Here is a 27743-nt window from a genome sequence, read left to right as displayed (position 1 = left end):
ACTTCAGGAACAACCTGGCCAACATGGTGAAACCCCGTCTCTATGAAAAATACAAAAATTAGCAGTGCGTGGTGGCGGGCACCTGCAATCCCAGCTACATGGGAGGCTGAGGCTGAGGCTGAGGCTGAGGCTGAGGCTGAGGCTGGAGGATCATTTGAACCTGGGAGATGGAGGTTGCAGTGAGCCGAGACTGCGCCACTGCACTCCAGCCTGGGCAGCAAGAGCGAAACTCTGTCTCAAAAAGAAAAGAAAAGAAAAGAATAAAAATAACACTAGAAAACATAAAATACGTAGACATAACTATGACAAAATAGGTAGAAGATCTGTACACCGAAAACTATGAAATATTGCAGTGATAAATTAATGAAGGATAAATGCCTAAATAAAGTTTATTTTGGTATGTATCTCTTAAATAAATGGAGATAGGTATCTTATTCATGAGTTGGAAGACTTAATATTATTAAGATGTACTTTCTTTCCAAATTTACCTGCAGATTAAATCAAATCCATATTAAAAACCTGAAAGGGTTTTTTAAAAATAGAAATTGACAGACTGGTGTTCACATTCACGTATGAGTACGAAGAACTTAGAGTTGCCAAAATAACTTTTAAAATGACAACACAAATTGCAGGGGTTACGGTAATTAATTTCAAGGCTTATTTAAGTGACGATAATCAGAAAAGTGTGGTGTTGTCATAACAATAGAAATATATCAATGGAACTAAAGAGAGTCTAGAAATATACTCACACATATACGTATTTATGGAGAATTCATTATTGATACAAGATACAAAGGAAAATTAAAGGAGAAAGAATAGTTAACACTTATGTCTGGAATAGGTTGATACCCATATGCAAAGAATAAATTTCAGTCCATATCTTGATTCATAGAAAAATGCAACTCTAAATGGATCATAAACCTGCATGTCAAAACTAAAATAAAAAATTCTTGAAGAATACGTAGGAAAAAAATCTTTGTTACCTTTGATTACTGTGATTAGTTTAAGGATTTGAGAGTTGATCAGGAAAGGGGCAGGACCATGAGATGCAGTAACATTCAGCCAGTTTTATTGGGAAGCACTTGGACAGGGTTGCATGAGGGGAGAGAATCATCTTGGGAAGATGAATAAGGCAAGCAACCTTCCAGGAAAGAAGAAATTGATGAGCTGGTTTACATGTCTAGGAAATGTTACTCAATAGCAAGATTGGAATCTCTGGGTAAGAGGAGAGTTACAAAGGACAACAGCAGCTTGGAGGTCTTTTACAGCTGCAGATTTTCTATGGTTAGCAGATATTGGTGCATTTTTGTGGGGTATGCAAAATAGATAGGTTCCAAATTGTTAAAATATGTTTATCTGGACTATATTGAAAGCAATTGGATGCATAAGAATTTGAGTTTAGCACTAGTGGGCTTTGGGCTAATGACCTTAACTTGCTGTGAAGAACTAAACGCCATGGGGGTTATTTTAGGGCAAAACGCAGGGGCCACCTTTGGCTCATTTATGTAGTAGCCAACAATTACTTAGATACAATGAAAATGCACAATCTAGTAATAGAAAACGAATAACTGGAATAATCTTGGTAAGGTAGGTGTTTTCCTGGGAAGTACAGAAATCCTCAGTTCTTGTCTAACTTGGGGAAAATAATTTGGCTAAGAGATTAGTATTGTAAGCAAATTAGTAATTAGTAATGTAAGCAAAAGGTTTATTAAGGATATAAGAGAATACTTCTAGAGAGGAGCAGACTTACTCTGTGGAAAATAGTTCCAGGCTGGTTTGGCTGGAAAAAGAGCAATAGCAGTGTTTGTTTAAAGAGACAGTACACTCTGGAAGACAAATCAGAGTGGGCTGTTGAAAGACAGAATGAGCCAGCAACAGCTAGTGCTGCGGGACTGTCTTTATGAGAATCTTACATGATTATTCATGAAGGGGCATGAGGGAATGTCACTTGCAATCATGTTTTAGGTGATCCCCTTGACCGCACATGCTCTGTGGTTGTGCATACTAGTACACACGTGGCATGTCTCATTAGCGTTTAAAGTCTCCACCCCAGGGTGTGTTTTTCACTATTACAATAAGCAAAAGGTTATTCCAGGGTGATTTATGGGAGGAGTGTGCATGCTCCTCAGTAGGAAAAGTCCCTACTATTGTTGTCTCTGGCTAGGGCCTGGTAAGACCCCTTCTGGGCTGGAAGAGCCTTACCACAAGGCCAGGTATAGCCAATATAGCCATTGGTTTTTATTTTTGCTTTTATTTTTTTCTGACTGTCAGTGGGCACTGTCTCCTAGGACTCCTTTTCCCAGGGACTCCCTTGCCTGCTCATTTCTGGCTATCTGCCTACTCTAACAGGTATACATAATAATAAATCGATAACTAAAAATTAATGCAGGGCTTCTAACTTCAGCCCTGACTGTAAAGGTGTTGAACATTGACACTGTCATTTTTACTACAAAAATATGTTTGGCAAACTGAAAATCAATTATTTGTCTCACACATACTAAGGAATTGATGTTGCGGGGCAAATTACCACCCAAAATCTGGAGAGTCAGGTTCAAAGAGACAAAGCTAAGTTACACTTATCAGGAGTAGATGATTCTGGGTCTGTAACCTAGTAAAAAACCTTTAAAGGCAATTTAATGAAATTTTAGATGCTGAATGTGGAGTACCATGGGAGTGATAAACTACTTGGCAGCCACAGTCTTGGGAAGCAAACTGTTGAGTGCTTTACCTCCAGGAGCATCAGCCAATTCTCACCTTGAAGATCTGAGCAAGCTTCTCTCATTCATCTGGGAAGGAGTAGGAGAAAAATAGCCATTGTGAAAAACACTCAGAGTCTTCTCCATAATAAAGGTGTTCTCCAGCAATAAAAGCCTTTGCCATAGCATCATCCCAGCTTGGGGAATGGCATTCCTCCCACTGCAAACTTCTAGCTTTCTTGTCTTACCTAAAGGGTATAACTGAGTTTGATCTAAATCTTCCCCTCTACATATTTGAAGGTTGGCCTAAAGATTCCTCTATACATAGTGTAGTGTAACCTAACTTGAAGTATAAACAGATTGTAATATACCTTGTAACAAGCAACTGAGTCTCAGTCAACCACAAGCAGCCAACTGTTCAAAGCAGGTTCAAACAAGGCAAATGCCCAGCTGTGGCCTATCCAGTTCTTACTCTATGTCACTTCTGTTTTCTGTATATTACTATCCTTTATTGGTACACAAATATTATCTCATCACATGGTAACCCCGGAGTTGCTCTGAACCTATTCTGGTTCTGGAGCTGCCTGATTTGACAATCTTTCTTTGCATAGGAACACAGGAGCTAGCAAAAGGAGTTGGGGGAAATGGGGCAAATAAACTATACTGCTGGTGAAACAGTCATGAAGATCACAACTCAGAGACACATATTCAATAATTCCTGCAATTCAATCATAAGATTATGGAATGATCCTATTATAGGACCAACAGGTTCATGTGCTAACTGAGCAGTAACACTTGAATACACTACGAGAGCAAAGTTTGCAGAAGGAAAGTTTAATTATCACAGGGCCCTGAGTAAGGAGATGGGAGGAGACCCCCAAATCCATCTCCCCAAGGAGTTCTGGGATGTGATTTTTGTCAGGCCTTTGAGCCCAAGTCTGCACGTATACATCCAGATGGCCTGAAGCAAGTGAAGAACCACAAAAGAAGTGAAAATGGCAGGTTCCTGCCTTAACTGATGACGTTCCACCATTGTGATTTGTTCCTGCCCCACCTTAACTGAGCGATTAACCTGTGAAATTCCTTCTCCTGGCTCAGAAGCTCCCCCACTGAGCACCTTGTGACTCCCGCCCTTGCCTGCAAGAGAAAAACCCCCTTTGACTGTAATTTTCCACTACCCACCCAAATCCTATAAAACGGCCCCACCCCTATCTCCCTTTGCTGACTCTTTTTGGACTCAGCTCACCTGCACCCAAGTGATTAAAAAGCTTTATTGCTCACACAAAGCCTCTTTGGTGGTCTTTTCACACGGACGTGCGTGACAATTTTTAAGAGGATCGTGGCGGGCAAGAGGCTTAAAGTTGGAGTGGTTGATTGGTTGGGGTAAGACAGATGAAGTCATCAGGATGTGGAAACTGCATTCTTCCGTGAGTCAGCTCCTCCTGGGGTCCTTCAGACCAGCTAGAATCAGTAGGTTTCACTGGTATGAAGGATTGGAAAGAACATCTCAAAAGGAAAACTTAACGTTTCAGAATGTTTAAGTTGCTATCTATAGAGCAATTATGGGGACCTATAATCTGATAACAAGGTCTGTGTGATTTTGAGGAAAAGAGACAAATGACTATGAGGAGTGGGTCAGAGAGCAAGCTAATCTAATGATTAGTGCTAACTGTGCTGAAAGCTTGGTTTGTTTTCATTTCTCCTCCTCTCTTCTTCCCCAATTAATATTATAACATTTACAAAAATGGTTTCAATTTTTTCCCTAACACCTTACAACCATATCGATGGTAGATGACAATGGATGAAGAGCTAGAAGACGCAGGCTTAATTTAATTGGTAGTTATTAAGAAAACCAAAGACAACAGGAGGAGATGAAAAAGAATACTGTGGGGCATTGAAGGCTTTGGCACCTACAGCTACAGCAAACATTAAGCCCTGTCGAAGACCTAGTCAGATTAACAGGAAGTATCACACTAAACGCTTTTCCTCTTGGTTTACTATTACCAAATACATCATATTCAGTTTTTCACAAAAAAATTCCACAGCATGACGCAAGGCAAGGAAAAAGAGCCTGAAGTGACAAAGCAAGTTACAAAACCAGAGTATGACACAGATTTTATACTTATAAAATATGAATATAAAATATCAGTGATTCATATGTTTAAGGTCTAATGAAAAAAAGTAGACAACACACAAGAATAGATGGGAAACGACAGCAAAGAGGTGAAAACTGGATGAAATAATCTAAAGTGAGTACTATAATTCAAAGGTAATGTAACAGAAATGAAGCATGCCTTTGATGTAGTCTTATTTAAAACTGAGTACTGAGCACATAAACTAACTTTCCTAGGTGGTCAAAACCATACCTCTCTCACAAGTGGCACATGAAGAAAGACCAGCAGTAAACATCTTCTGACATGAAATTCCCATTTATCTTTACTTCAAGAAAGGTTTGGCCAGTGATATGGTTTGGCTGTGTCCCCACCAAAATGTCATCTTGAATTGTAGTTCCCATAATCCCCACGTGTCATGGGAGGTACCCATGGGAGGTGATTGAATCACAGGGGTGTTTACCCAGATGCTACTGTTCTTGTGATAGTGAGTGAGTTCTCATGAGATCTGATGGTTGTATAAGGAGCTTCTCCCCCTTTGACTGGGCACTTCTCCTTGCTGCTGCTATGTGAAGAAGGACATATTTGCTTCCCCTTCCACCATGACTGGAAGTTTCCTGAGGCCTCCCCAGCCCTGTGAAACTGTGAGTCAATTAAACCTCTATTCTTTATAAATTAACCAGTCTTGGGCAGTTCTTTATAGTCGCATGAGAATGGACTAATACAGTAAATTGGTACCGGGTAGTGGCGAGCTGTTGTGAAGATACCAAAAATTGTGGAAGTGACTCTGGAACTGAGTAACAGGCAGAGGTTGAAAGAGTTTGGAGGGCTCAGAAGTCAGGAAAATGTGGGAATGTTTGAGACTTCCTAGAGACTTGGAGAGCTCAGGAGACAGGAAGATGTAGGAAAGTTTGGAACTTTCCAGAGACTTGTTGAATGGCTTTGACCAAAATGCTTATAGTGATATGGACAATGAAGTCCAGGCTGAGGTGGTCTCAGATAGAGATGAGAAACTTGTAGGGAACTGGAATAAAGGTGACTCTTGCTATGCTAGCAAAGAGACTGGTGGCATTTTGCCCCTGCCCCAGAGATCTGTGGAACTTTGAACTTGAGAGCAATGATTTAGCATATCTGGCAGAAGAAATTTCTAAGCAGCAAAGCATTCAAAAGGTGAAAGAGCATATAAATTGGAACATTTGTAGCCTGACAAGGCAGTGGAAAAGAATATCCCGTTTTCTGGGGAGAAATTCAAGCCAACTGCAGATATTTGCATAAGTAACATGGAGCCAAATGTAATCACCAAGACAATGGGGAAAATGTCTCCAGAGCATGCCAGAGACCTTCACGGAAGTCCTTCCCATCATAGGTCCAGAGGCTGAGGAAGAAAAAATGGTTTCCTGGGCCAGGGCCACCATACTATGTACAGCCCAGGGACTGGATGCCCTGTGTTCCAGCCCCTCCAGCCATGTCTAAAAGGAGCCAAGGTACAGCTCAGGCCATGGCTTCAGAGGATACAAGCACCAAGTCTTGGCAGCTTCCCTGTGGTGTTGAGCCTGTGGGTCCAGGGAAGTCAAGAATTGAGGTTTGGCAACTTCTGCCTGCTTCAGAGGATGTATGGAAACTCTTGGATGTTCAGGAAGAAGATTCTTGCAGGAGTAGGGCCATCATGGAGAACCTCTGCTAAAGCAGTGATGAAAGGATATGTAGGGTTGGAGCCTCCACACAGTGTCCCCACTTTGGTATTCCTTAGTGGAGCTGTGAGAAGAGAACTACAGTCTGCCACACCCCAGAATGGTAGATCCACTGACAGCTTGCACTGTGCATGTGGAAAAGTCACAGACACTCAGCGCCAGCCCTTGAGGGAAGTTGAGTAGGGGGTTGTACCCTACAATGCCACAGGGGCAGAGCTGCTCAAGGTCATGGGAGACCACCTTTTGCATCAGTGTGACCTAGATATGAGACATGAAACCAGAGGAGATCATTTTGGAAATTTAAAGTTTAATGACTGATCTATTGGATTTTGGACTTGCATGGGGCCTGTAGCCCCTTTGTTTTGGCCAGTTTATCCCAGGTGGAATGGATATCTTTACCCCACTGTATCTAAGAAGTAACTAACTTGCTTTTGATTTTACAGGCTCATCGGCAGAAGGGACTTGCCTTGTCTCAAATGAGATTTTGAAGTTGTACTTTTTGGTTAATTCTGGAATGAGTTAAGACTTTGGGAGACTGTCAGGAAGGCATGATTGTGTTTTGAAATGTGAGGACATGAGATTTGGGAGGGGCTGGGGGCAGAATGATATGGTTTGCCTGGGTCCCACCAAAATCTCATCTTGAGTTGTAGTTCCCATAATCCCCATGTGTCCCGGGAGGAACATGGTGAGAGTTAATTTAATCACGGGGATGGTTACCCTCATGCTGTTCTTGTGATGGTGAGTGAGTTGTCTGATGGTTTTATATGGGGCTTTTCCCCCTTTTGCTCAGCACTTCTCCTTCCTGCCACCATGTGAAGAAGGACATATTTGTTTCCCCTCCTGCATGATTGTAAATTTCCTGAGGCCTCTCTAGCTTTGTGAAACTTCGTGTCAATTAAACCTCTTTCCTTTATAAATTACCCAGTCTCTGCCAGTTCTTTATAGTAGCACGAGAATGGACTAATGCAGTCAGACTGACCAGGTGGCAGAGAAGGAGAGAAGACAGGACACCCTCAGCTCTTGAGGGGCATTAGGAGGATCCAAGAAAGGGCAACTGCCAGAGTCCATGAGAGAGACCACGCACACAACCAAGTCCACAGAGCCCCAGGCAGGCTGGCACTCAGAGCTCTCAATCCAGAGTTCAGCCCAGTGGGGTCAGGGACCTGAGGGAGATAAGGGGAAAGGGAGGAGGGAGGACAGGACAATGAGCAGGAATAGGCTTGGGAAATCTGGGCACCATCATCTCCAGTTGGACATGGCCATGTGATGTGAGTGAGCAGGCCTGATAGCTGAATGCACCAGTAGCATGCTGGACAACTTAGCCGTGTAGGAAAAAAATCCCTGTTTTCATCTGCTTTCACACCACAGCAGTCAACAAAGACTTCTGTGACTGAATGTATGGGGATTTCTCCTCACCAAAAAGCATGAAATCAATTCTACACAGACACCATCTAGGTGCCTTTTAATTCAATTCCATTCTGATGCCATCTATCTGGAGATAGCATCAGATCCACAGGTTGAGGACTCAGTCCCACAACAGTGCCCTCACTTCAGATGCTAGTCAAAAGTCCAGGCCCCTGGAACTTCTAACTGATTGGCTTCAACTTCAGGTTGTCATGACCCCTTCTTTAGGCTTGATTTGCTAGATAAGCTAACAAAATTCAGGGAAACATTTTTGTTTACTGGTTTATAACAAAGGATATTTTAAAGGACACAATGAAACAGCCATATGAAGAGGTACATGGGGCGAGTTCTGGAGGATCTGCCCTACAAGGGCTTCTGTTCCCATGAAGTTGGGGTGCAGCACTCTCCTGGCACATGGATGAGTTCTTATGCACCTTTCTGCAAGCCTCCATGAATTCAGCTGGTCAGAAGCTCTCAATATCCTGTCCTCCTGGGCCTTTTACTAAGACTTCATTGGATAGGCATGATTAAAGCATGGACAGATGTGTAGAAATATGATTGGACAGAAAGATATAACCTAATACTAAGAGACTGAGTCGGGAAACCAGCAAGGCCTGTCTGTTCAGATTCTTCCTGTTCTCCCTGAGCAGCATTGTGTCCTCCAGGGTATGGGTCAGGACCTCTTCTGAAATGGCAGTTTAAGACCTACAATCAGACAAGGTAGGTCAGAGAATTTATTTATGACCAGCTCTAAGACAGGTGAGGGGAGATGAGTATATTTTTCGTTTCTACAGCTTGTCTTAGGGAGAAAAAGAAGAAGGTGAAAGGGGGGCAAAAGAAAGTTAGAGAGCAAGATGGTGTTTTCTGAGGTCTGCTTCTGAGGCCTAAAGCACTCTGACAGTATAACAAAAGACTGTCTTCCACCTTTACTATTCCGAAGCTGTTCTGAAACTGCTTCAGGAACCAAAGACAAAAGGACAAATATTTTAATGAAAGATATTCTTAATGTTTTACTCACTTAGGAAATAACAAGATCTCTGAGAGTGTCAGGAACCATGGAGTGAATATATATATGTACATATACATATACACATACATATACATATACAATCAGCCTACATTAAAATTTCCCTGTTTCCTGTCAGGAAGGGTATAGCTGGCTGCCTAAATCATTCTCTTGACCACTCTAGTAATCCTGTGCACTCTCACCAGGGCAGGGAGCTGTCTTGATCCCCAGTGGAGGCTGACAAATTTTTTCCTGTGTACAGTGGACCCCCTTCACAGAGGTGGGTGCTATGTGAGTGGAGTTGATGACTGATGGCTGACCATTGATACAGGCTAGGAATACCAATGAGCAACGTTAGGGAATGTGCATCTGCAAGAAGCGGTAAGCTGGAGTGGGAATGCCCAGGACCAATTAATTCAGTAACTGTAGATAAAGGTGTATGAAAAATGATCCAGATGATGTTCCCAGCTCAGAATGCCTCCCATGGTTTCCGCGTTCTTGTCACAACAGAGAACCTGTGTCCTGTGACTACAAAAGTGGGTCTACATGTCAGCAGATAATGTCTGGAATAGAAGATTGGTTTAAAGTGCAGATATTTGAAGGGTAGATGGAAAATCCATGAAGATGGTACATACTTCCTTGTTAAACTTCCTCTAATCTAGTGTGTTGTAGGCAGCTGGCAACTTTGCAGTAACTAAAGTTAGTGAAGCAAAGGGCTGAAGGCAATATTAGGCACAAGTAGAGGATGCCAGGACACCACGATGCATCCCATATCTCACAAGTAGACTATGGTTGCCAAATTTTAGACATAGAATCCCTTATTTTAACTGAAGCCTTCCATAGAACCCCAATTTATGAACATTAGAAGGCAGAGCAGTCTGGTTGAAGTGAGCACTCTAGTCCCAGAGTCCGTTCACCCAGCATCCTTTCTCCCTCCTTGAGGCAGTGGGCCCTGATGCCTCACCTGCTACAGAACACTAGGGATGTCCCTGCACTACTGGGAAAGCTCTGTGCTAGAAGACCTTCCTCAAAGGTGGGCTTCATCATGCCCCTGCACAGGCACATATCTATGTGGATGCCATTCTGCCCAGTGCACTGAATTCCAATTTTGCCTCCTGCCTCTCCAGCCCTGCCAACAACTGATAGCCCGCAATCTCTGTATCGTCAGTATACCTCACCATGTCACCTCTTGTTTACCCATTTCTTCATTGTCCTACCCCTGACCTAAACACACGTAAGCATACACTGTTCTTCTATGTATTTATCTATTCTCTATTCTCAAAATGGGACTGTTTACCCTCCCTCCCTCCCTTCAATCCACTATCCCTGTTAGAATTTTGCAAGGATCTTCCTTAGTATTGGCCCCAATCTCTGTCTCTAACCTCATTCCTAGCCCTGCTTCAGCCTCTCCTCTGGAAAAGAGGCCCCTGCTACAGCCTATCATCACCAAACAGCATTATGGGCATTTTCACTGTGTTTCCTTCTTTTGAGAGTATTCTTAGACCATGTACAAGCATGCTCAACAAGAACAAGGATCTTGACTCATTTTACTTTTACCTGTTGCCTCTGCTTCCGCACATGGTGCACAATCCCCTTGACTGATGTTCAGATGGCTTCATATCAACCAAAATTTATTAGAGATATGTCTCTTAATTTCCTTTAAGAAAACAAGGTAAAGTTCTTTCTGTAAGAGTTTCTCATTTAAGGAATATTAAAGAGTAATTGTCTGGAGTTCACAGCACTCTCTCTGTTCACATAATAAATGATGAGTGTTTTTTAAAAATGTCTGTTATGTGCAGGCTCACCTTATTAATATGCCTCATGTGCAATGAGGAAAACAGTCATCTCTATTCAACTCTACCCATTGGCACTTACAATAGTCAGATACATAAAAACCAACGGTATACTTCCATTTCCCCCTTCTCATCCTATGGTCTATTCTAAGCATACATTTTGCATTTACATATGTTGTAAGCCACATCATACATTGCTGTTTTTTAACTTAATACCTTTAAGTACTTTAAGTACTGTTACTTTAAACAGTCACTTTGCTGTGAAGACATTACATAACAAGGAAAATATGTTTTATACTTTGCAGGCAGTTGCACCTTCTAGGGCTCTTGATTCCTTTGTGTAGATCCAGATTTTTCTCTGGCATCACTTTCCATCTGCCTGGAGGACTTGCTTTAACATTTCTTCTAGTGCACATATGTTGGTGATAAATTCATTATAATTTTGCATTCCTGAAACAAAAGGGTTTCATCTTTATTCCTGGAATATATTTTCATCAATATAGAAATTTATGTCTTTAATATTTGTTTCCTTCAATATGTAAAGATAGTACTCTCCTCTGGCTTTCATTATCTTTCACAAGAAATCTGCTGTCATCCTTATCTTTGTTCTTTTGTAGGTAGTGTACATAATTTGTATCTCTGGTTACTTTTAAAAGTTTCTTGTGATTTCTTCTTAAAATCTCAGTGATTTTAAACAATTTGATTATCAAGTGCCTTGGTATACCTTTATACACGTTTATTGTTCTTGCAATTTTTTTTTTTCGTTTATTAGATTTTGGGTTTTATGGTTTTTATCAAACCTGGAAACTTTTCATTATTTCCTTAAGTATTTTTTTATCCCTCATTTTCCCCTCTGCTTTGTGGTTCTCATATACATTCAGAATTTTTTTTTATTTTTGAGATGGAGTCTTGCTCTGTCGCCCAGGCTGGAGTGCAGTGGCCGGATCTCAGCTCACTGCAAGCTCCGCCTCCCGGGTTTACGCCATTCTCCTGCCTCAGCCTCCCGAGTAGCTGGGACTACAGGTGCCCGCCACCTCGCCTGGCTAGTTTTTTGTATTTTTTTTTTAGTAGAGACGGGGTTTCACCGTGTTGCCAGGATGGTCTCGATCTCCTGACCTCGTGATCCGCCCATCTCGGCCTCCCAAAGTGCTGGGATTGCAGGCTTGAGCCAGAATTTTTTAATTGTCTTTGCCTACAATCTCTATTATCGGTGTCATGTGTGTGTTTTATCCTCATTATTGATCATAATTTCTGCTTTTTTACAAAATTGATCATTGTGATTGGATGGAAGACATTGTGAGTTTTACTTTGTTGAGTGCTGGATATTTTTGTATTTCTATAAAATATTATTGAAATTTATTCTTTAGCATAGATAAGTTTCTTGAAAATAGTAGCATTTTTTTCAAGTCTTGCTCTTAACTTTTTAGGTGAGATCAGAGCAGTTTTTAGTCTATAGCTTATAATGCCTCATAACCTGGACAAAACCCTCTTAAGATTTTTGGCTGATGTCCCATGCTTTATAAGGTTTTTCACTCTGAATAGAGGAAATAAGAACTATCCTCATACCCATGTAAGCTCTGGAGATTTCTCTCTATATGACTTTCTCCTCTTCATTATTTTGTTCTGCAATTTTTAGTCTCTCTGTCCTCCCAATTCTACCTCCTCAACTCAAAAAATATCAAGGCTTTCCTGCTGTGTACTCTGTCCTCCAGGCAGTAAGCTAAGGAAATTTTAGGGCTCACTTTATTTTCCATCTCTCATCACTCAGAGATCAGTTATTTGTTTCAATGTGTACAGTAAACTGAAAATAGTTGTGTTACAAGATAAACTTAGAAAAATTAAATTGTAAAGAGTTTATTTCAGCAAACAGCAATTCATGAATTGGGCAACATAAAACCACAGGTGATCCAGGGCTTCACCAAAAGGGCATGAGGGCAGAACTTTTATGATGTGCATGCAGAAGCAAGGCAAAGAAAATATTTTTTTGGTTTAGATGGAGCAGTAGGGCCAGGCACAGTGGCTCATGCCTGTAATCCTAGCACGTTACGAGGTTGAGGTGGACACATCACTTGAGGTCAGGAGTTCGAGACCAGCCTGGCCAACATGGCAAAACCTCATTTCTACTAAAAATAAAAAAATCACCTGGGTGTGGTGACACACACCTGTAATCCTGGCTATTCAGGTGGCTAAGGCATGAGAATCACATGAACCTGACAGGCATAGGTTGCAGTGAGCTATGATCACAACACTGCACAACAGCTTGGGCACCAGAGTGAGACCCTGTCTCAAAAAAAAAAAAAAAAAAAAAAAAGTGGAGCAGTAGTCTTAAAGCCCCTAGTTAGTGGTTATTTGGTGGTTTCCAATAGGCAAATCCCCTATTAGAGGTTAGTTGGCCAACTTTGGTAAAATTTATTTCATTTTTCCATTTGCATTGAGTAAACTTTCAGTTTGTTTACATAGGAACTCAGGGTGCTAGAGCTGCTTCAGTCTTATGGCATCCCAATCAATTATTTTAACAAGTGTGTGCAGTGATGTATGATTTTCTTGATACCTGTCTTCATACATATTGTTCAGTTTTTCCACTATATTCTTTAACATGTTGATATGGTTTGGCTGTGTCCCCACCCAAATCTCATCTTCAATTCCCATGTGTTGTGGGAGGGACCCGGTGGGAGGTAATTGAATCATGAGGGCAGGTGTTTCCCCTGCTGTTCTCGTGATAGTGAATAAGTCTCATGAGATCTGAGGGTTCTATGAAGGGGAGTTTCCCTGCACAAGCTCTCTCTCTTTTTGCTTGCTGCCATCCATGTAAGATGTGACTTGCTCCTCCTTGCCTTCCACCATGATTGTGAGGCTTCCCCCAGTCATGTGGGACTGTGAGTCCCTTAAAGCTCTTTGTAATCTTCCCACTCTCGAGTATGTCTTTATCGGCAGTGTGAAAATGGACTCATACACATATTAATCACAATTCTTTCCAAGTAACTTTGTAATATAGTCAGCAGTTAGGTCATTTCTGAGTCCAGGTCTGTTTATTGCTTTTCTTCATGAAAATGAGTTACTAGTTAGTAATTTTTTTGTATTTTATAATTTTTATTGAATGCCAGTCCTCATGTGTAAAAGAACAGTAGAGGCTGAGGTAAATAATATTAATGCATGTAAATCGGAATGTGTCTTCTTCAGCTAGGTTGTAAGTTTGTGTGCGAGGGAAGTGTGTGGTCAATTTCTTCGGTAGTTTAGCTGGGTTTAGGCTTTGTTTTTGCTATCACCTTCAAAGTCTCCCAGTGGTGATCTGTCTCTACCTGTGTGTAGAGTGAGGTCCATCATGTGGGAGTGTTATATCAGAGTTCCTGCTCCCTCCTCGCTTTTATGAGCTCAGTAGGGCTGCACCCCAAAGAGGCTCTCTACTGATGCTCTTTCCTATTCTCCACCACAATTCTGTGGGTTGTCAGTTTGCTTTCTTTTTAAAAAAAATACACATACCATAAATTTACCACTTCAAAAGTATGATTCAGTAATTGTCACTATTTTTAACTATTAATAAGTTGTGCCATACCAAATTCCAGAACATTTTCATTATCCCCAAGAGAAAACACCTCCTCATTAACCATCACTTCCCATTCCCTCTTCTTCTAGCTCTTGTCAGGAATTAATCTACTTTTTGTCTATAGATTTTCCTATTCTTGGAACTTCATAATAATGTAATCAAACAACATTTAGCTTTTTGTGTGTGTCTTCTTTCACTTACCATACTATTTTTAAACTTCATTCATGTGATAGTGTGTATCAGCACTTTATTTTCTCAAGGATGAACAAATGTATATATACATTTTGTTTATCCATTCATCTCTTGATGGACATTTGGGTTATTTCCACCTTTTGGTATTATGAATAATGCGTCTATGTGCATTAATGTACAAGTGTTTGATTATTTGCTTTCAATTATTTTGGGTGTGGGTCTAGGAATGGAATGGCTGGGTCATAAGGTAACACTCCATTCTTAACTTTCTCAGGAACTGCCAAAATGTTTTTCATAGCAGCTGCATCATTTTATATTTCTAGCAGTAATGTATGAGGATTCTAATTTCTGTATATCCTTAGAGATATTATTATTGTCTCCCGTTTTTATTTTTGCCATTCTAGTGTATGTAAAGTGGTATCTCATTGTGATTTTGATTTGTGTTCCCCTGATGACTAATGATGTTGAGCATCTTTTCATGTGCTTATTGGGCATTTATGTATCTTCTTTGAAGAACTGTCTATTCAAATCCTTTGCCCATTTTAAATTGGGTTATATGTGTTTTAATTGTTAAAATGTGACTGTTCTCTTAATATTCTGGATATTAGATCCTTATTCCATATGATTAACTTATGTTTTCTCCCATTCTGTGAGTTGCCTTTTCAATTTTTTATGATGTCTTTTGAAGTATTTGAGACAACTTGCTTAATTCCTCTAGTGAATTCACTTTCTCACTCTGCAAAAAATCTATTTCAAATCTTCTCAAATCTCCAAAACACTCTAGCCTTCAACAGTATCTGATAATTTTCCTTCCTTCCTTCTTTCCTTCTTTCCTTCCTTCCTTCCTTCCTTCCTTCCTTCCTTCCTTCCTTCCTTCCTTCCTTCCTTCCTTCCTTCCTTCCTTCCTTCCTTCTCTCTCTCTCTCTCTCTCTCTCTCTCTCTCTCTCTCTTTCTTTCTTTCTTTCTTTCTTTCTTTCTTTCTTTCTTTCTTTCTTTCTTTCTTTCTTTCTTTCTTTCTTTCTTTCTTCTTTCCTTTCTTTCTTTTCTTTTTTTAATTTTATTTTGACAAAGTGTCACTCTTGTTGCCCAGGCTGGAGTGCAATGGCGTGATCTTGGCTCATTGGAACCTTCGCCTCCTGGGTTCAAGTGATTCTCCTGCCTCAGCCTCCCGAGTAGGTGGGATTACAGGTGCCCACCATCACACCCGACTACCTTTTGTATTTTAGTAGGGATGGGGTTTCGCCATGTTAGTCAGGCTGGTCTCGAACTCCTGACCTCAGGTTATCTGCCCATTTTGGACTCCCAAATGTTAAGATTACAAGCGTGAGCCACCACACCTGGCCAATTTTCCACCTTTCTTATAAGGCAAATGAAAACTATTTGATGGCAGTTCACTCTTTATCCCACCTCTGATGCCACCAATATACCTGCATTCTCTGTCATTTCTTTTCTGACAAAAGACAAAGCTTTCCAGCACTATGTAAGAGCCTAGAACAGACTCTTTCTCAAGCATTTTTCTCTTGAAATTGTCTCATTTTTTTCTCTTTTATTAGCTAATCCTTGCTCTTTACTGGATCATTCACACTAAAAATAATGTGACCATTTCAACTGTCAAAAAATTTCTTCCTTGAGCTCATACTGCCACTCAGTTGCATTTTTCCCTCCAATTTATAGCATAGTTTTCCCCCACAAAATCACAAATGGATAAACTAGATTTCCCTAAAATAAAAAAACAAAAAACAAACAAACAAAAAAACATTTTGTGCTCTAAAAGGCTCCTCTAGACAGAGAGACAACCCACAGACTGAGAGAAAATATTTGCAAGCTGTGTATCAGATAAGAAAGTTGTATCCAGAATATGTAAGGAGCATTTACAATACCATAATATAAAGACAAACCATCAAAAATGAGCAAAGAATATGAATAGAAATTTCCCTAAAGAATACCTACCTACAAATGGCCAAAATAACATGAAAGGATGCTCAACTTCATTAGTCACTAGGGAAATGCAAGTCAAAACCTAAATGAGATACCATTTCGTACTAACTATAATGGCTACAACAAAAATGACAGATAATAATGTGTTGACAAGGTTGTAGAGAAATTAGAGCCCTCATACACTGTTGCTGGGAATGTTAAACTGCAAAAAAGTGCATCCACTTCAGAAAGTGGAAAGCAGCTCTTGCTATGTGGTATGGTTTCATTGGCGGAAGATTCTGAAAAGGATCCAGTCAGGACATCCTGCCTGATTCCACCTGACTAATGAACAGAGGACCTTGAATTCAGTGAGTCACAGATTCCCTGAGGCAGAGGCACAAAGAAGAAACACCACATCTGGATTAGCACATGGGGACATGCACAGGAGTCTCCTGTGGATCTTGTTGATATGTGGATTCTCACTCCTTAGGGCTGAGTGGGGCCTGAGATGCTGGTTCTTAACTAGTCCCTAGGTGATGCGGTTGCAGGAGCATTGCCTGGAGTCCACAAGTACTGTTGTAGGACAGGGTGGAAGAAATAAGTCAGCCTGGTGACGAGTAACCCTCAGCATAAGCAAATTTATTTCCTTGAAGAGGAGAGAAAGGTGAAGTAGAGAAAAAGCAGTCAGGGCAGGGCTTGGGCTTCCTCCAGGCAGATTCTGGGTGTGCCCTGGTGGTCATTCAGAAGGTGCTGGATTTGATTAAGTGGGCCTGACCTGAGGCCCTGTCACATTAGGCTCCTTAAAGATTCACTTAAAGGATGGTGACAAGCAGCTTTGAATTGGTCTTTGTGTGTAGGAAAGTATCTGTGTGTAAAGTCACGCATAGGATGATGGTTGGGGGTACTGGGTCAGCTTATGCCCTCCACTGTGATGTACTTTCCTGAGATGGCAGGAGAAGAATGGGATGGCCTCCTAGGGGTGACCTGGGCAAATCTGAGGGAGGAGGGGCACTGCTTCAGATATGGTCTTCTTCCAGACCCAGGATCCAAGCTGGTGGTGCCCTGCTGACTCCTGGTAGTTCTCAGTCCTAACCCACCTCACTTCCTGTCTGACCAATGCCAAGGCCACCTGACTGATCCCCACAGAAGGAGTCATGGGGTCTGGGTTGCTGGCACCTTCTGCCTCTGCTGGCCCTGACACGCGTGCATTTGGAAGCTTTTACATGGCTTCTGACCCCAGCGTTTCCTTCAAGTACTGTTCGTCTGCTCTGGCAGGTCGAAGTTGACACCACTCCTACTGCTGTACCTTCCATCAAACACCGCAGCACTCCCCGGCGAGAGCATGGAAGAAACAGTATTTTCTGTGGCCACTGGCATCTTCACTGCTCTGTCCACATTCACTATCTTTTTATCCTCTACGTGTTTCTCTGGTTAATCTTAAGGAGTGTGGACCAAGATTGCAGATAGAACAGAGCCTCCACTTCAATGGGCTCTACTCCTGGGACCTCATTGTGTGTCCCCACACCTGAAATCCTAAGACCCTTTCCTGACCCCACATCCTCTGCAGACCCCATGTACCACACCCCTTGACCCCGTGCCCTCTCCCTATTCAACACCCTCCTGAGGACCCCACATCTCCTTCCTGACCTCACCGCCTCTCTCCTCAAATTTCACAGCCGTCCCTTCGTTAAATTCCTCTCACTTGGCACCCTCCGTCATTACCTATTTGCCCTCTCAGGGCCCCTCACAGAAAGGAGTTGTCATGGTCTTGAGTCTCCTTCCAGTCTTTTCCTGCTACGTGCAAGGCCCCACAGTTTTTGCTCTTCCCAGGCCAGCGGCAGCCCCATTGTAATTCCCCTGGGCCTATGAGTCTGAGAAGCTAGCAACTGAAAGGCAGTGGAGAGGTCTTTTGGAGGCTGATGGGTGTCCTGCAGTCCTGTACCCATATGGAAGGTCCATGATGCCCTTGAGTCTTTTTGACATTAGATGCTTTCCTCCCTACCAGGGGCAGGGGGTTCCTAGAATTGGGAAGGCTAGGAATTCAGGACTTCTGGTTGGCTTGAGGCCTAAGGAAAAAAAAAAATGGTTTCGTGTGCCAGGCCTAGGGCCTTGCTGTTTTGTGCAGTCCCAAAACTTGGTGCCCTGCATCCCAGCCATGGCTAAAAGGGGCCAATGTACAGCTCAGGCCATTGCTTCAGAGAGTGCAAGCCCCAAGCCTTGGTGGTTTCCAGGTGGTATTGGGCCTGCAGTTGCATGCTGTTCCCATGATACTGACTGAGTTTTCACAAGATCTGATTGTTTTATAAGGGGCTCTTCCCCCTTCACACTGCACTTCTCTTCCCTGCCACCGTGTGAAGACGGACATGCTTGCTTCCGCTTCTGCCATGATTGTAAGTTTTCTGAGGCCTCCCCAGCCATATGGAACTACTAATCAATTAAACCTCTTTCCTGTCTAAATTACCCAGTCTTGGGTATTTTTTTTATAACAGTGTGAAAAGGGACAACTACGATCAGTGTCATCTGCAGATAGAGATGGTTTCATGTTTTTCTTTTCCTATTGGAATGTCTTTAATATCTTGTTCTTGCTTGATTACATTGGTCTGGACTTTCACAGAGATATTGGTAGGATTGGTCAGAATTGACATCCCAGCTTTTTATCCAGTCCTTCATCATTAAGTATGATGCTAACTGTAGAGGTTTCCTCTTTTTTTTTTCATGTCCTATATCAAGTTGAATTATTTCTTTTTTAATTCGACTTGTCTAGACTTTTTATCATAAAAACTTTTTAATCATTTGAATATGATCAAATGCATTTTCCTTTAGTCTGTTGATGCAGTTAATTACAGAGATTGATTTGAGAATATTGAATTTCTGAGATAAATCTCAATAATGATACATTCTCCTTTTAATATTGTTGGTAAAGGCAGTCATGTCCTGTCACATGTTGACCAACCTGCTCAGTTGCATAAGGTGGGCCTTGTACCTGGAACATTTTCTTCTTGGGAGATAAAGAGCCCTCACAGCCTGTGCTGGGCTTATTGTCTTGTGAGACAATATATTTCTTTGTTCCAGGCTTGATGCGTACCTCTTTGTTCTGATGAAATGCATGTGTTGATGGCCCTCAGGCTCCCACCCAGCTTTCTGGGTATTAAACCCAGCATGCATTAGCTATTTTTCCTATTGCTGTCTTTCCCTTGCCCCACCGACAGGCCCCATTGCATGTTGTTCCCCTCCCTGTGTTTTCGCTGTTCAGCTCCCACTTATGAGTGACAACATGTGATGTTTGGTTTCCTGTTCCTGCATTAGTTTGCTGAGGATAATGGCTTGCAGCTCCATTCATATCACTGCAAAGGACATTATCTCATTCTTCTTATGGCTGAATAGTGTTCCATGGTGTATATGTACCACATTTTATTTGTATAGTCTATCATTGATGGGCATTTGGGTTGATTCCATGTCTTTGCTATTGTGAATAGGCACTCATTTTTCTATTATTCCATTTTATCTTCATTGCTGCCTAATTATGTGTATCTCTTTTAGTGAACTTTTTGTGGTTGCCCTAAAGTTTACAATGTAATCTCTACTTAATCACAGTCTACCTTCAAATAGTATATTATTTCGCATGTCATGTAAGAACTTAACAATTATACATATCCTATTTCTCCCTCTTGTCTTTTGGGCAGATCTCACAAAGTCTTTGCTAGTCCAATTTGGAGCTTTGAAGCAAAGATTGCTTGGAGGAGGGGTCCCTCTTATGGGACTTTCTAAGCCATTTTACCCTCGACTTGCTCAGTCATTGGCTGGTGGCCTTTCTGAGAAGTGTATGGTCTTGACTACAACTGCATTGCCTAATCATTGATTGGTGACCACCCCTAGAAGATTGTGACTTCAGCTGTAAAGTTAGTCCCTGAAAGAGATATTAGGCTGTCAGATAAGCACACTTATTGAAGCTGTGCAGCTAATTATTTATTGAGGGGCATCTTAGAGTCTCTGATTGGGTTTCCCGTGCTGACTTGTAATCTATGGTGTGGCACTGGTAAGCACGTATGTACAGGATTGTGTTCCCAACTTGAGAAGGTAGCCCATCTAAATCCTCCCATATGGCAGAGGTAGCCATTGTTCATCTTTTGGAGTAGATTTTTTATTATTATTTTTGATGAAGCCTGTTTAGGCACAGCTGTAGTCCTGTATTAGTCCATTCTCACACCACTATAAAGAATACTACCTGAGACCGAGTAATTATAAAGGAAAGAAGTTTAATTGACTCACAGTTTTGCAGGCCTAACAGGAAGCATGGCTAGAAAGCCTCAGGAAACTTTCAATCGTGGTGGAAGACAAAGGGGAAGCAGGCACCTTCTTCACAAGGCTGCAGGATGGAGGGTTTGCGCAAATGGGGAAGTGCTACAATTTAAAACCATCTGCTCTCATGAGAACTCGCTATCTTGAGAACAGCATGGGGGGACCCTCCCCCATGATCCGATGACATCCCACAGGTCCCTCCCCTGACATGTAGGGATTACAATTCGAGATAAGATTTGGGTGGGGATGCAGATCCAAACCATATCAAGTCATTGGAATTTAGTGTTTATTATAGTTTAGGTACATTTAGTTATAAGCTCAGAAGAGATTCTTATTTTCATGCTTTATAAATCAGTGTTTTCTGGTTAATTGCACAGTACATCTGGTCTCTGGAAGTGGCAAAATAGGGTCATCACCACATCTCTCTAAAACTGTGCAATCAACAATGCAAGCTAGTGCACCTGAACCATGTGATAAGCTGGTGTTCACTTGTACATGACCATGTGTGTACATATATCTTCGTTATCATTTATCTCAAAATATTTTCTAATTTCCTTTGTGATTTTTTCTTTTGCCTATTGGTTGTTTAGGAGTATGTAGTTTAATTTTTGCAAATTTGTGAACATCTGAAATTTACCGATGTTATTAATTTCATATTTTATTCCATTGCAGACAGATAAAATACTTTGTACAATCTCGATCCCCTTATATTTATTGAGACTTGTTTTGTGGGCTTACATATGGTTTATCCTGAAAGGTGATCCATGTATACTTGAGAAAAATATTCTGCTGTTTTGGGTGTTGTCTTCTATAATTGGGGCTTAGGTCTGGCTGGTTTACGTTGTTGTTGAAATATTCTATACTCATGGTGACCTTCTATCTTGTTATACCTTTATTGAAATCAGGGTTTAAAGTCTCCAATAATTATTGTTGAATTATTTATTTCTCTCTTTAATTCTTTCTTCCTGTATTTTTGGGGTCTGTGTTATTAGGTACATATATGCTTATAATGTTTCATATTTTTGATAGATTAAAACTTTTATCATCATTATAAAATATCTTCCTTTTCCTCTAGTAACAACTTTTAAAGTCTGTTTGTCTGATATTAGCATAGCCACTCCAGCCCTCTTTTGGTTACTGCTTGTATGATATATCTTTTCCCATATACTTACTTTCATCCTATTTATGTCGTTGGATGTAATGGGATTCTCTTTTTTTGTTTGTTTGTTTTCTTTTTTTTTTTTTTTTTAATTATACTTTAACTTCTAGGGTACATGTGCACAATGTGCAGGTTTGTTACATATGTATACTTGTGCCATGTTGGTGTGCTGCACCCATCAACTCGTCAGCACCCCTCAATTCATCATTTATATCAGGTATAACTCCCAATGCAATCCCTCCCCCCTCCCCCCTCCCCATGATAGGCCCCGATGTGTGATGTTCCCCTTCCCGAGTCCAAGTGATCTCATTGTTCAGTTCCCACCTATGAGTGAGAACATGTGGTGTTTCGTTTTCTGTTCTTGCGATAGTTTGCTGGGAATGATGGCTTCCAGCTGCATCCATGTCCCTACAAAGGACACGAACTCATCTTTTTTAAGGCTGCATAGTATTCCATGGTGTTTATGTGCCACATTTTCTTAATCCAGTCTGTCACTGATGGACATTTGGGTTGATTCAAGTCTTTGCTATTGTGAATAGTGCCGCAATAAACATACGTGTGCATGTGTCTTTATAGCAGCATGATTTATAATCCTTTGGGTATATACCCAGTAATGGGATGGCTGGGTCATATGGTATTTCTAGTTCTAGATCCTTGAGGAATCGCCATACTATTTTCCACAATGGTTGAACCAGTTTACAATCCCACCAACAGTGTAAAAGTGTTCCTGTTTCTCCACATCCTCTCCAGCACCTGTTGTTTCCTGCCTTTTTAACGATTGCCATTCTAACTGGTGTGAGATGGTATCTCATTGTGGTTTTGATTTGCATTTCTCTGATGGCCAGTGATGATGAGCATTTTTTCATGTGCCTGTTGGCTGTATGCATGTCTTCTTTTGAGAAATGTCTGTTCATATCCTTTGCCCACTTTTTGATGGGGTTGTTTGTGTTTTTCTCATAAATTTGTTTGAGTTCTTTGTAGGTTGTAGCTATTAGCCCTTTGTCAGATGAGTAGATTGCAAAAATTTTTTCCCATTCTGTAGGTTGCCTGTTCACTCTGATGGTAGTTTCTTTTGCTGTGCAGAAACTCTTTAGTTTAATTAGATCCCATTTGTCAATTTTGGCTTTTGCTGCCATTGCTTTTGGTGTTTTAGACATGAAGTCCTTGCCCATGCCTATGTCCTGAATGGTATTACCTAGGTTTTCTTCTAGGGTTTTTTATGGTTTTAGGTCTAACATTTAAGTCTCTAATCCACCTTGAATTAATTTTCATATAAGGAGTAAGGAAAGGATCCAGTTTCAGCTTTCTACTTATGGCTAGCCAATTTTCCCAGCACCATTTATTAAATAGGGAATCCTTTCCCTATTTCTTGTTTTTGTCATGTTTGTCAAAGATCAGATGGCTGTAGATGTGTGGTATTATTTCTGAGGGCTCTGTTCTGTTCCATTGGTCTATATCTCTGTGTTGGTACCAGTACCATGCTGTTTTGGTTACTGTAGCCTTGTAGTACAGTTTGAAGTCAGGTAGCGTGATGCCTCCAGGTTTATTCTTTTGACTTAGGATTGTCTTGGCAATGTGGGGTCTTTTTTGGTTCCATATGAACGTTAAAGCAGTTTTTTCCAATTATGTGAAGAAAGTCATTGGTAGCTTAATGGGGATGGCAGTGAATCCATAGATTACCTTGGGCACTATGGCCATTTTCACGATATTGATTCTTCCTATCCGTGAGCATGGAATGTTCTTCCATTTGTTTGTGTCCTCTTTGATTTCACTGAGCAGTGGTTTGTAGTTCTCCTTGAAGAGGTCCTTTACATCTCCTGTAAGTTGGATTCCTAGGTATTTTATTCTCTTTGAAGCAATTGTGAATGGAAGTTCATTCATGATTTGGCTCTCTGTTTGTTTGTTACTGGTGTATAAGAATGCTTGTGATTTTTGCACATTGATTTTGTATCCTGAGACTTTGCTGAAGTTGCTTATCAGCTTAAGGAGATTTTGGGCTGAGATGATGGGGTTTTCTAAATATACAATCATGTCATCTGCAAGCAGGGGCAATTTCACTTCTTCTTTTCCTAACTGAATACCCTTGATTTCTTTCTCTTGCCTGATTGCCCTAGCCAGAACTTCCAACACTATGTTGAATAGGAGTGGTGAGAGAGGGCATCCCTGTCCTGTGACAGTTTTCAAAGGAAATGCTTCCAGTTTTTGCCCATTCAGTATGATATTGGCTGTGAGTTTGTCATAAATAGCTCTTATTATTTTGAGATACGTTCCATCAGTACCGAATTTATTGAGAGTTTTTAGCATGAAGGGCTGTTGAATTTTGTCAAAGTCCTTTTCTGCATCTATTGAGATAATCATGTGGTTTTTGTCTTTGGTTCTGTTTATACGCTGGATTACGTTTATTGATTTGCATATGTTGAACCAGCCTTGCATCCCAGGGATGAAGCCCACTTGATCATGGTGGATAAGCTTTTTGATGTGCTGCTGGATTCTGTTTGCCAGTATTTTATTGAGGATTTTTGCATCGATGTTCATCAGGGATATTGGTCTAAAATTCTCTTTTTTTGTGTGTCTCTGCCAGGCTTTCGTATCAGGACGATGTTGGCCTCATAAAATGAGTTAAGGAGGATTCCCTCTTTTTCTGTTGATTGGAATAGTTTCAGAAGGAATGGTACCAGCTCCTCCTTGTACCTCCGGTAGAATTCAGCTGTGAATCCGTCTGGTCCTGGCCTTTTTTTGATTAGTAGGCTATTAATTATTGCATCAATTTCAGAGCCTGTTATTGATCTATTCAGGGATTCAACTTCTTCCTGGTTTAGTCTTGGGAGAGTGTAAGTGTCCAGGAAATTATCCATTTCTTCTAGATTTTCTAGTTGATTTGCGTAGAGGTGTTTATAGTATTCTCTGATGGTAGCTTGTATTTCTGTGGGGTCAGTGGTGATATCCCCTGTATCATTTTTTATTGCGTCTATTTGATTCTTTTCTCTTTTCTTCTTTATTAGTCTTGCTAGCGGTCCATCAATTTTGTTGATATTTTCAAAAACCAGCTCCTGGATTCATTGATTTTTTTGGAGGGTTTTTTGTGTCTCTATCTCCTTCAGTTCTGCTCTGATCTTAGTTATTTCTTGCCTTCTGCTAGCTTTTGAATGTGTTTGCTCTTGCTTCTCTAGTTCTTTTAATTGTGATGTTAGGGTGTCAATTTTAGATCTTTCCTGCTTTCTCTTGTGGGCATTTAGGGCTATAAATTTCCCTCTACACACTGCTTTAAATGTGTCCCAGAGATTCTGGTATGTTGTATCTTTGTTCTCACTGGTTTCAAAGAACATCTTTATTTCTGCCTTCATTTCATTATGTACCCAGTAGTCATTCAGGAGCAGGTTGTTCAGTTTCCATGTAGTTGAGCAGTTTTGATTGATTTTCTTAGTCCTGAGTTCTAGTTTGATTGCACTGTGGTCTGAGAGACAGTTTGTTATAATTTCTGTTCTTTTACATTTGCTGAGGAGTGCTTTACTTCCAACTATGTGGTCAATTTTGGAATAAGTGCGATGTGGTGCTGAGAAGAATGTATATTCTGTTGATTTGGGGTGGAGAGTTCTGTAGATGTCTACTAGGTCAACTTGGTGCAGAGTTGAGTTCAATTCCTGGATATCCTTGTTAACTTTCTGTCTCCTTGATCTGTCTAATGTTGACAGTGGAGTGTTGAAGTCTCCCATTATTATTGTATGGGAGTCTAAGTCTCTTTGTAAGTCTCTAAGGACTTGTTTTATGAATCTGGGTGCTCCTGTATTGGGTGCATATATATTTAGGAGAGTTAGCTCTTCCTGTTGAATTGATCCCTTTACCATTATGTAATGGCCTTCTTTGTCTCTTTTGATCTTTGATGGTTTAAAGTCTGTTTTATCAGAGACTAGGATTGCAACCCCTGCTTTTTTTTGTTCTCCATTTGCTTGGTAGATCTTCTTCCATCCCTTTATTTTGAGCCTATGTATGTCTCTGCATGTGAGATGGGTCTCCTCAATACAGCAGACTGATGGGTCTTGACTCTTTATCCAATTTGCCAGTCTATGTCTTTTAATTGGACCATTTAGTCCATTTACATTTAAGGTTAATATTGTTATGTGTGAATTTGATCCTGTCATTGTGATATTAGCTGGTTATTTTGCTTGTTAGTTGATGCATTTTCTCCCAGGCATCGATGGTCTTTACATTTTGGCATGTTTTTGCAATGGCTGGTACTGGTTGTTCCTTTCCATGTTTAGTGCTTCCTTCAGGATCTCTTGTAGGGCAGGCCTGGTGGTGACAAAATCTCTAAGCATTTTCTTGTCCGTAAAGGATTTTATTTCTCCTTCACTGATGAAACTTAGTTTGGCTGGATATGAAATTCTGGGTTGAAAATTCTTTTCTTTAAGAATGTTGAATATTGGCCCCCACTCTCTTCTGGCTTGGAGAGTTTCTGCCGAGAGATCTGCTGTTAGTCTGATGGGCTTCCCTTTGTGGGTAACCCGACCTTTCTCTCTGGCTGCCCTTAACATTTTTTCCTTCATTTCAACTTTGGTGAATCTGGCAATTATGTGTCTTGGAGTTGCTCTTCTCGAGGAGTATCTTTGTGGTGTTCTCTGTATTTCCTGAATTTGAATGTTGGCCTGCCTTGCTAGGTTGGGGAAGTTCTCCTGGATGATATCCTGAAGAGTGTTTTCCAACTTGGTTCTATTTTCCCCCTCACTTTCAGGCACACCAATCAGACGTAGATTTGGTCTTTTCACGTAATCCCATATTTCTTGGAGGCTTTGTTCATTTCTTTTTCCTTTTTTTTTTCTCTAGACTTCTCTTCTCGCTTTGTTTCATTCATTTGATCTTCAATCATTGATACTCTTTCTTCCAGTTGATCGAGTCAGTTACTGAAGCTTGTGCATTTGTCATGTGTTTCTTGTGTCATGGTTTTTATCTCTGTCAGTTCGTTTATGGCCTTCTCTGCATTGATTATTCTAGTTATCCATTCTTCCATTCTTTTTTCAAGATTTTTAGTTTCTTTACGCTGGGTATATAGTTCCTCCTTTAGCTCTGAGAAGTTTGATCGACTGAAGCCTTCTTCTCTCAAGTCGTCAAAGTCATTCTCTGTCCAGCTTTGATCCGTTGCTGGCGATGAGTTGCGTTCCTTTGGAGGGGGAGATACGCTCTGATTTTTTGAATTTTTTGAATTTCCAGCTTTTCTGCCCTGCTTTTTCCCCATCTTTGTGGTTTTATCTGCCTTTGGTCTTTGACGCTGGTGATGTACTGATGGGGTTTTGGTGTGGGTGTCCTTTCTGTTTGTTAGCTTTCTTTCTAACAGTCAGGACCCTCAGCTGTAGGTCTATTGGAGATTGCTTGAGGTCCACTCCAGACCCTGTTTGCCTGGGTATCAGCAGCGGAGGCTGCAGAAGATAGAATATTGCTGTACAGTGAGTGCTGCTGTCTGATTCTTGCTCTGGAAGCTTCATCTCAGGGGTGTACCCCGCCCTGCCGTGTGAGGTGTGAGGTGTCAGTCTGTACCTAGTGGGGGATGTCCCCCACTTAGGCTACTCAGGGTTCAGGGACCCACTTGAGCAGGCAGACTGTCCGTTCTCAGATCTCAGCCTCTGTGCTGGGAGATCCACTGCTTTCTTCAAAGCTGTCAGACAGGGTCATTAACATCTGCAGAGGTTTCTGCTGCTTTTTTTTTTTTTTTTTTTTTTGCTATGCCCTGTCCCCAGAGGTGGAGTCTACAGAGACAGGCAGGCCTCCTTGAGCTGTGGTGGGCTCCACCCAGTTTGAGCTTCCCGGAGGCTTTGTTTACCTACTTAAGTCTCAGCAATGGCGGTCGCCCCTCCCCTAGCCTCGCTGCTGCCTTGCAGTTAGATCTCAGACTGCTGTGCTAGCAATGAGGGAGGCTCCGTGGGCATGGGACCCTCCTGG

General features: G+C 41.2%; 1 protein-coding gene across 1 annotated transcript in view; it reads left to right on the top strand.

The window, feature by feature from the left end:
* Positions 1-8526: 8526 nt before the first annotated feature.
* Positions 8527-27743, top strand: part of MAGEA11 (MAGE family member A11) — a 35331-nt gene continuing 16114 nt past the window's right edge. The window contains exons 1-2 of the mRNA XM_030934584.1: positions 8527-8622; positions 9115-9261. Of these exons, the coding sequence (XP_030790444.1) occupies positions 9253-9261 (9 nt within the window). The 5' untranslated portion in view covers positions 8527-8622; positions 9115-9252. The remainder of the gene's footprint in view (positions 8623-9114; positions 9262-27743) is intronic.

The sequence above is a fragment of the Rhinopithecus roxellana genome, chromosome 7, assembly GCF_007565055.1.
Source record: "Rhinopithecus roxellana isolate Shanxi Qingling chromosome 7, ASM756505v1, whole genome shotgun sequence".
NCBI lineage: Eukaryota > Metazoa > Chordata > Mammalia > Primates > Cercopithecidae > Rhinopithecus > Rhinopithecus roxellana.
Note: the sequence above shows the minus strand (reverse complement) of the source record. Positions and strands in the feature narration are given on the sequence as shown.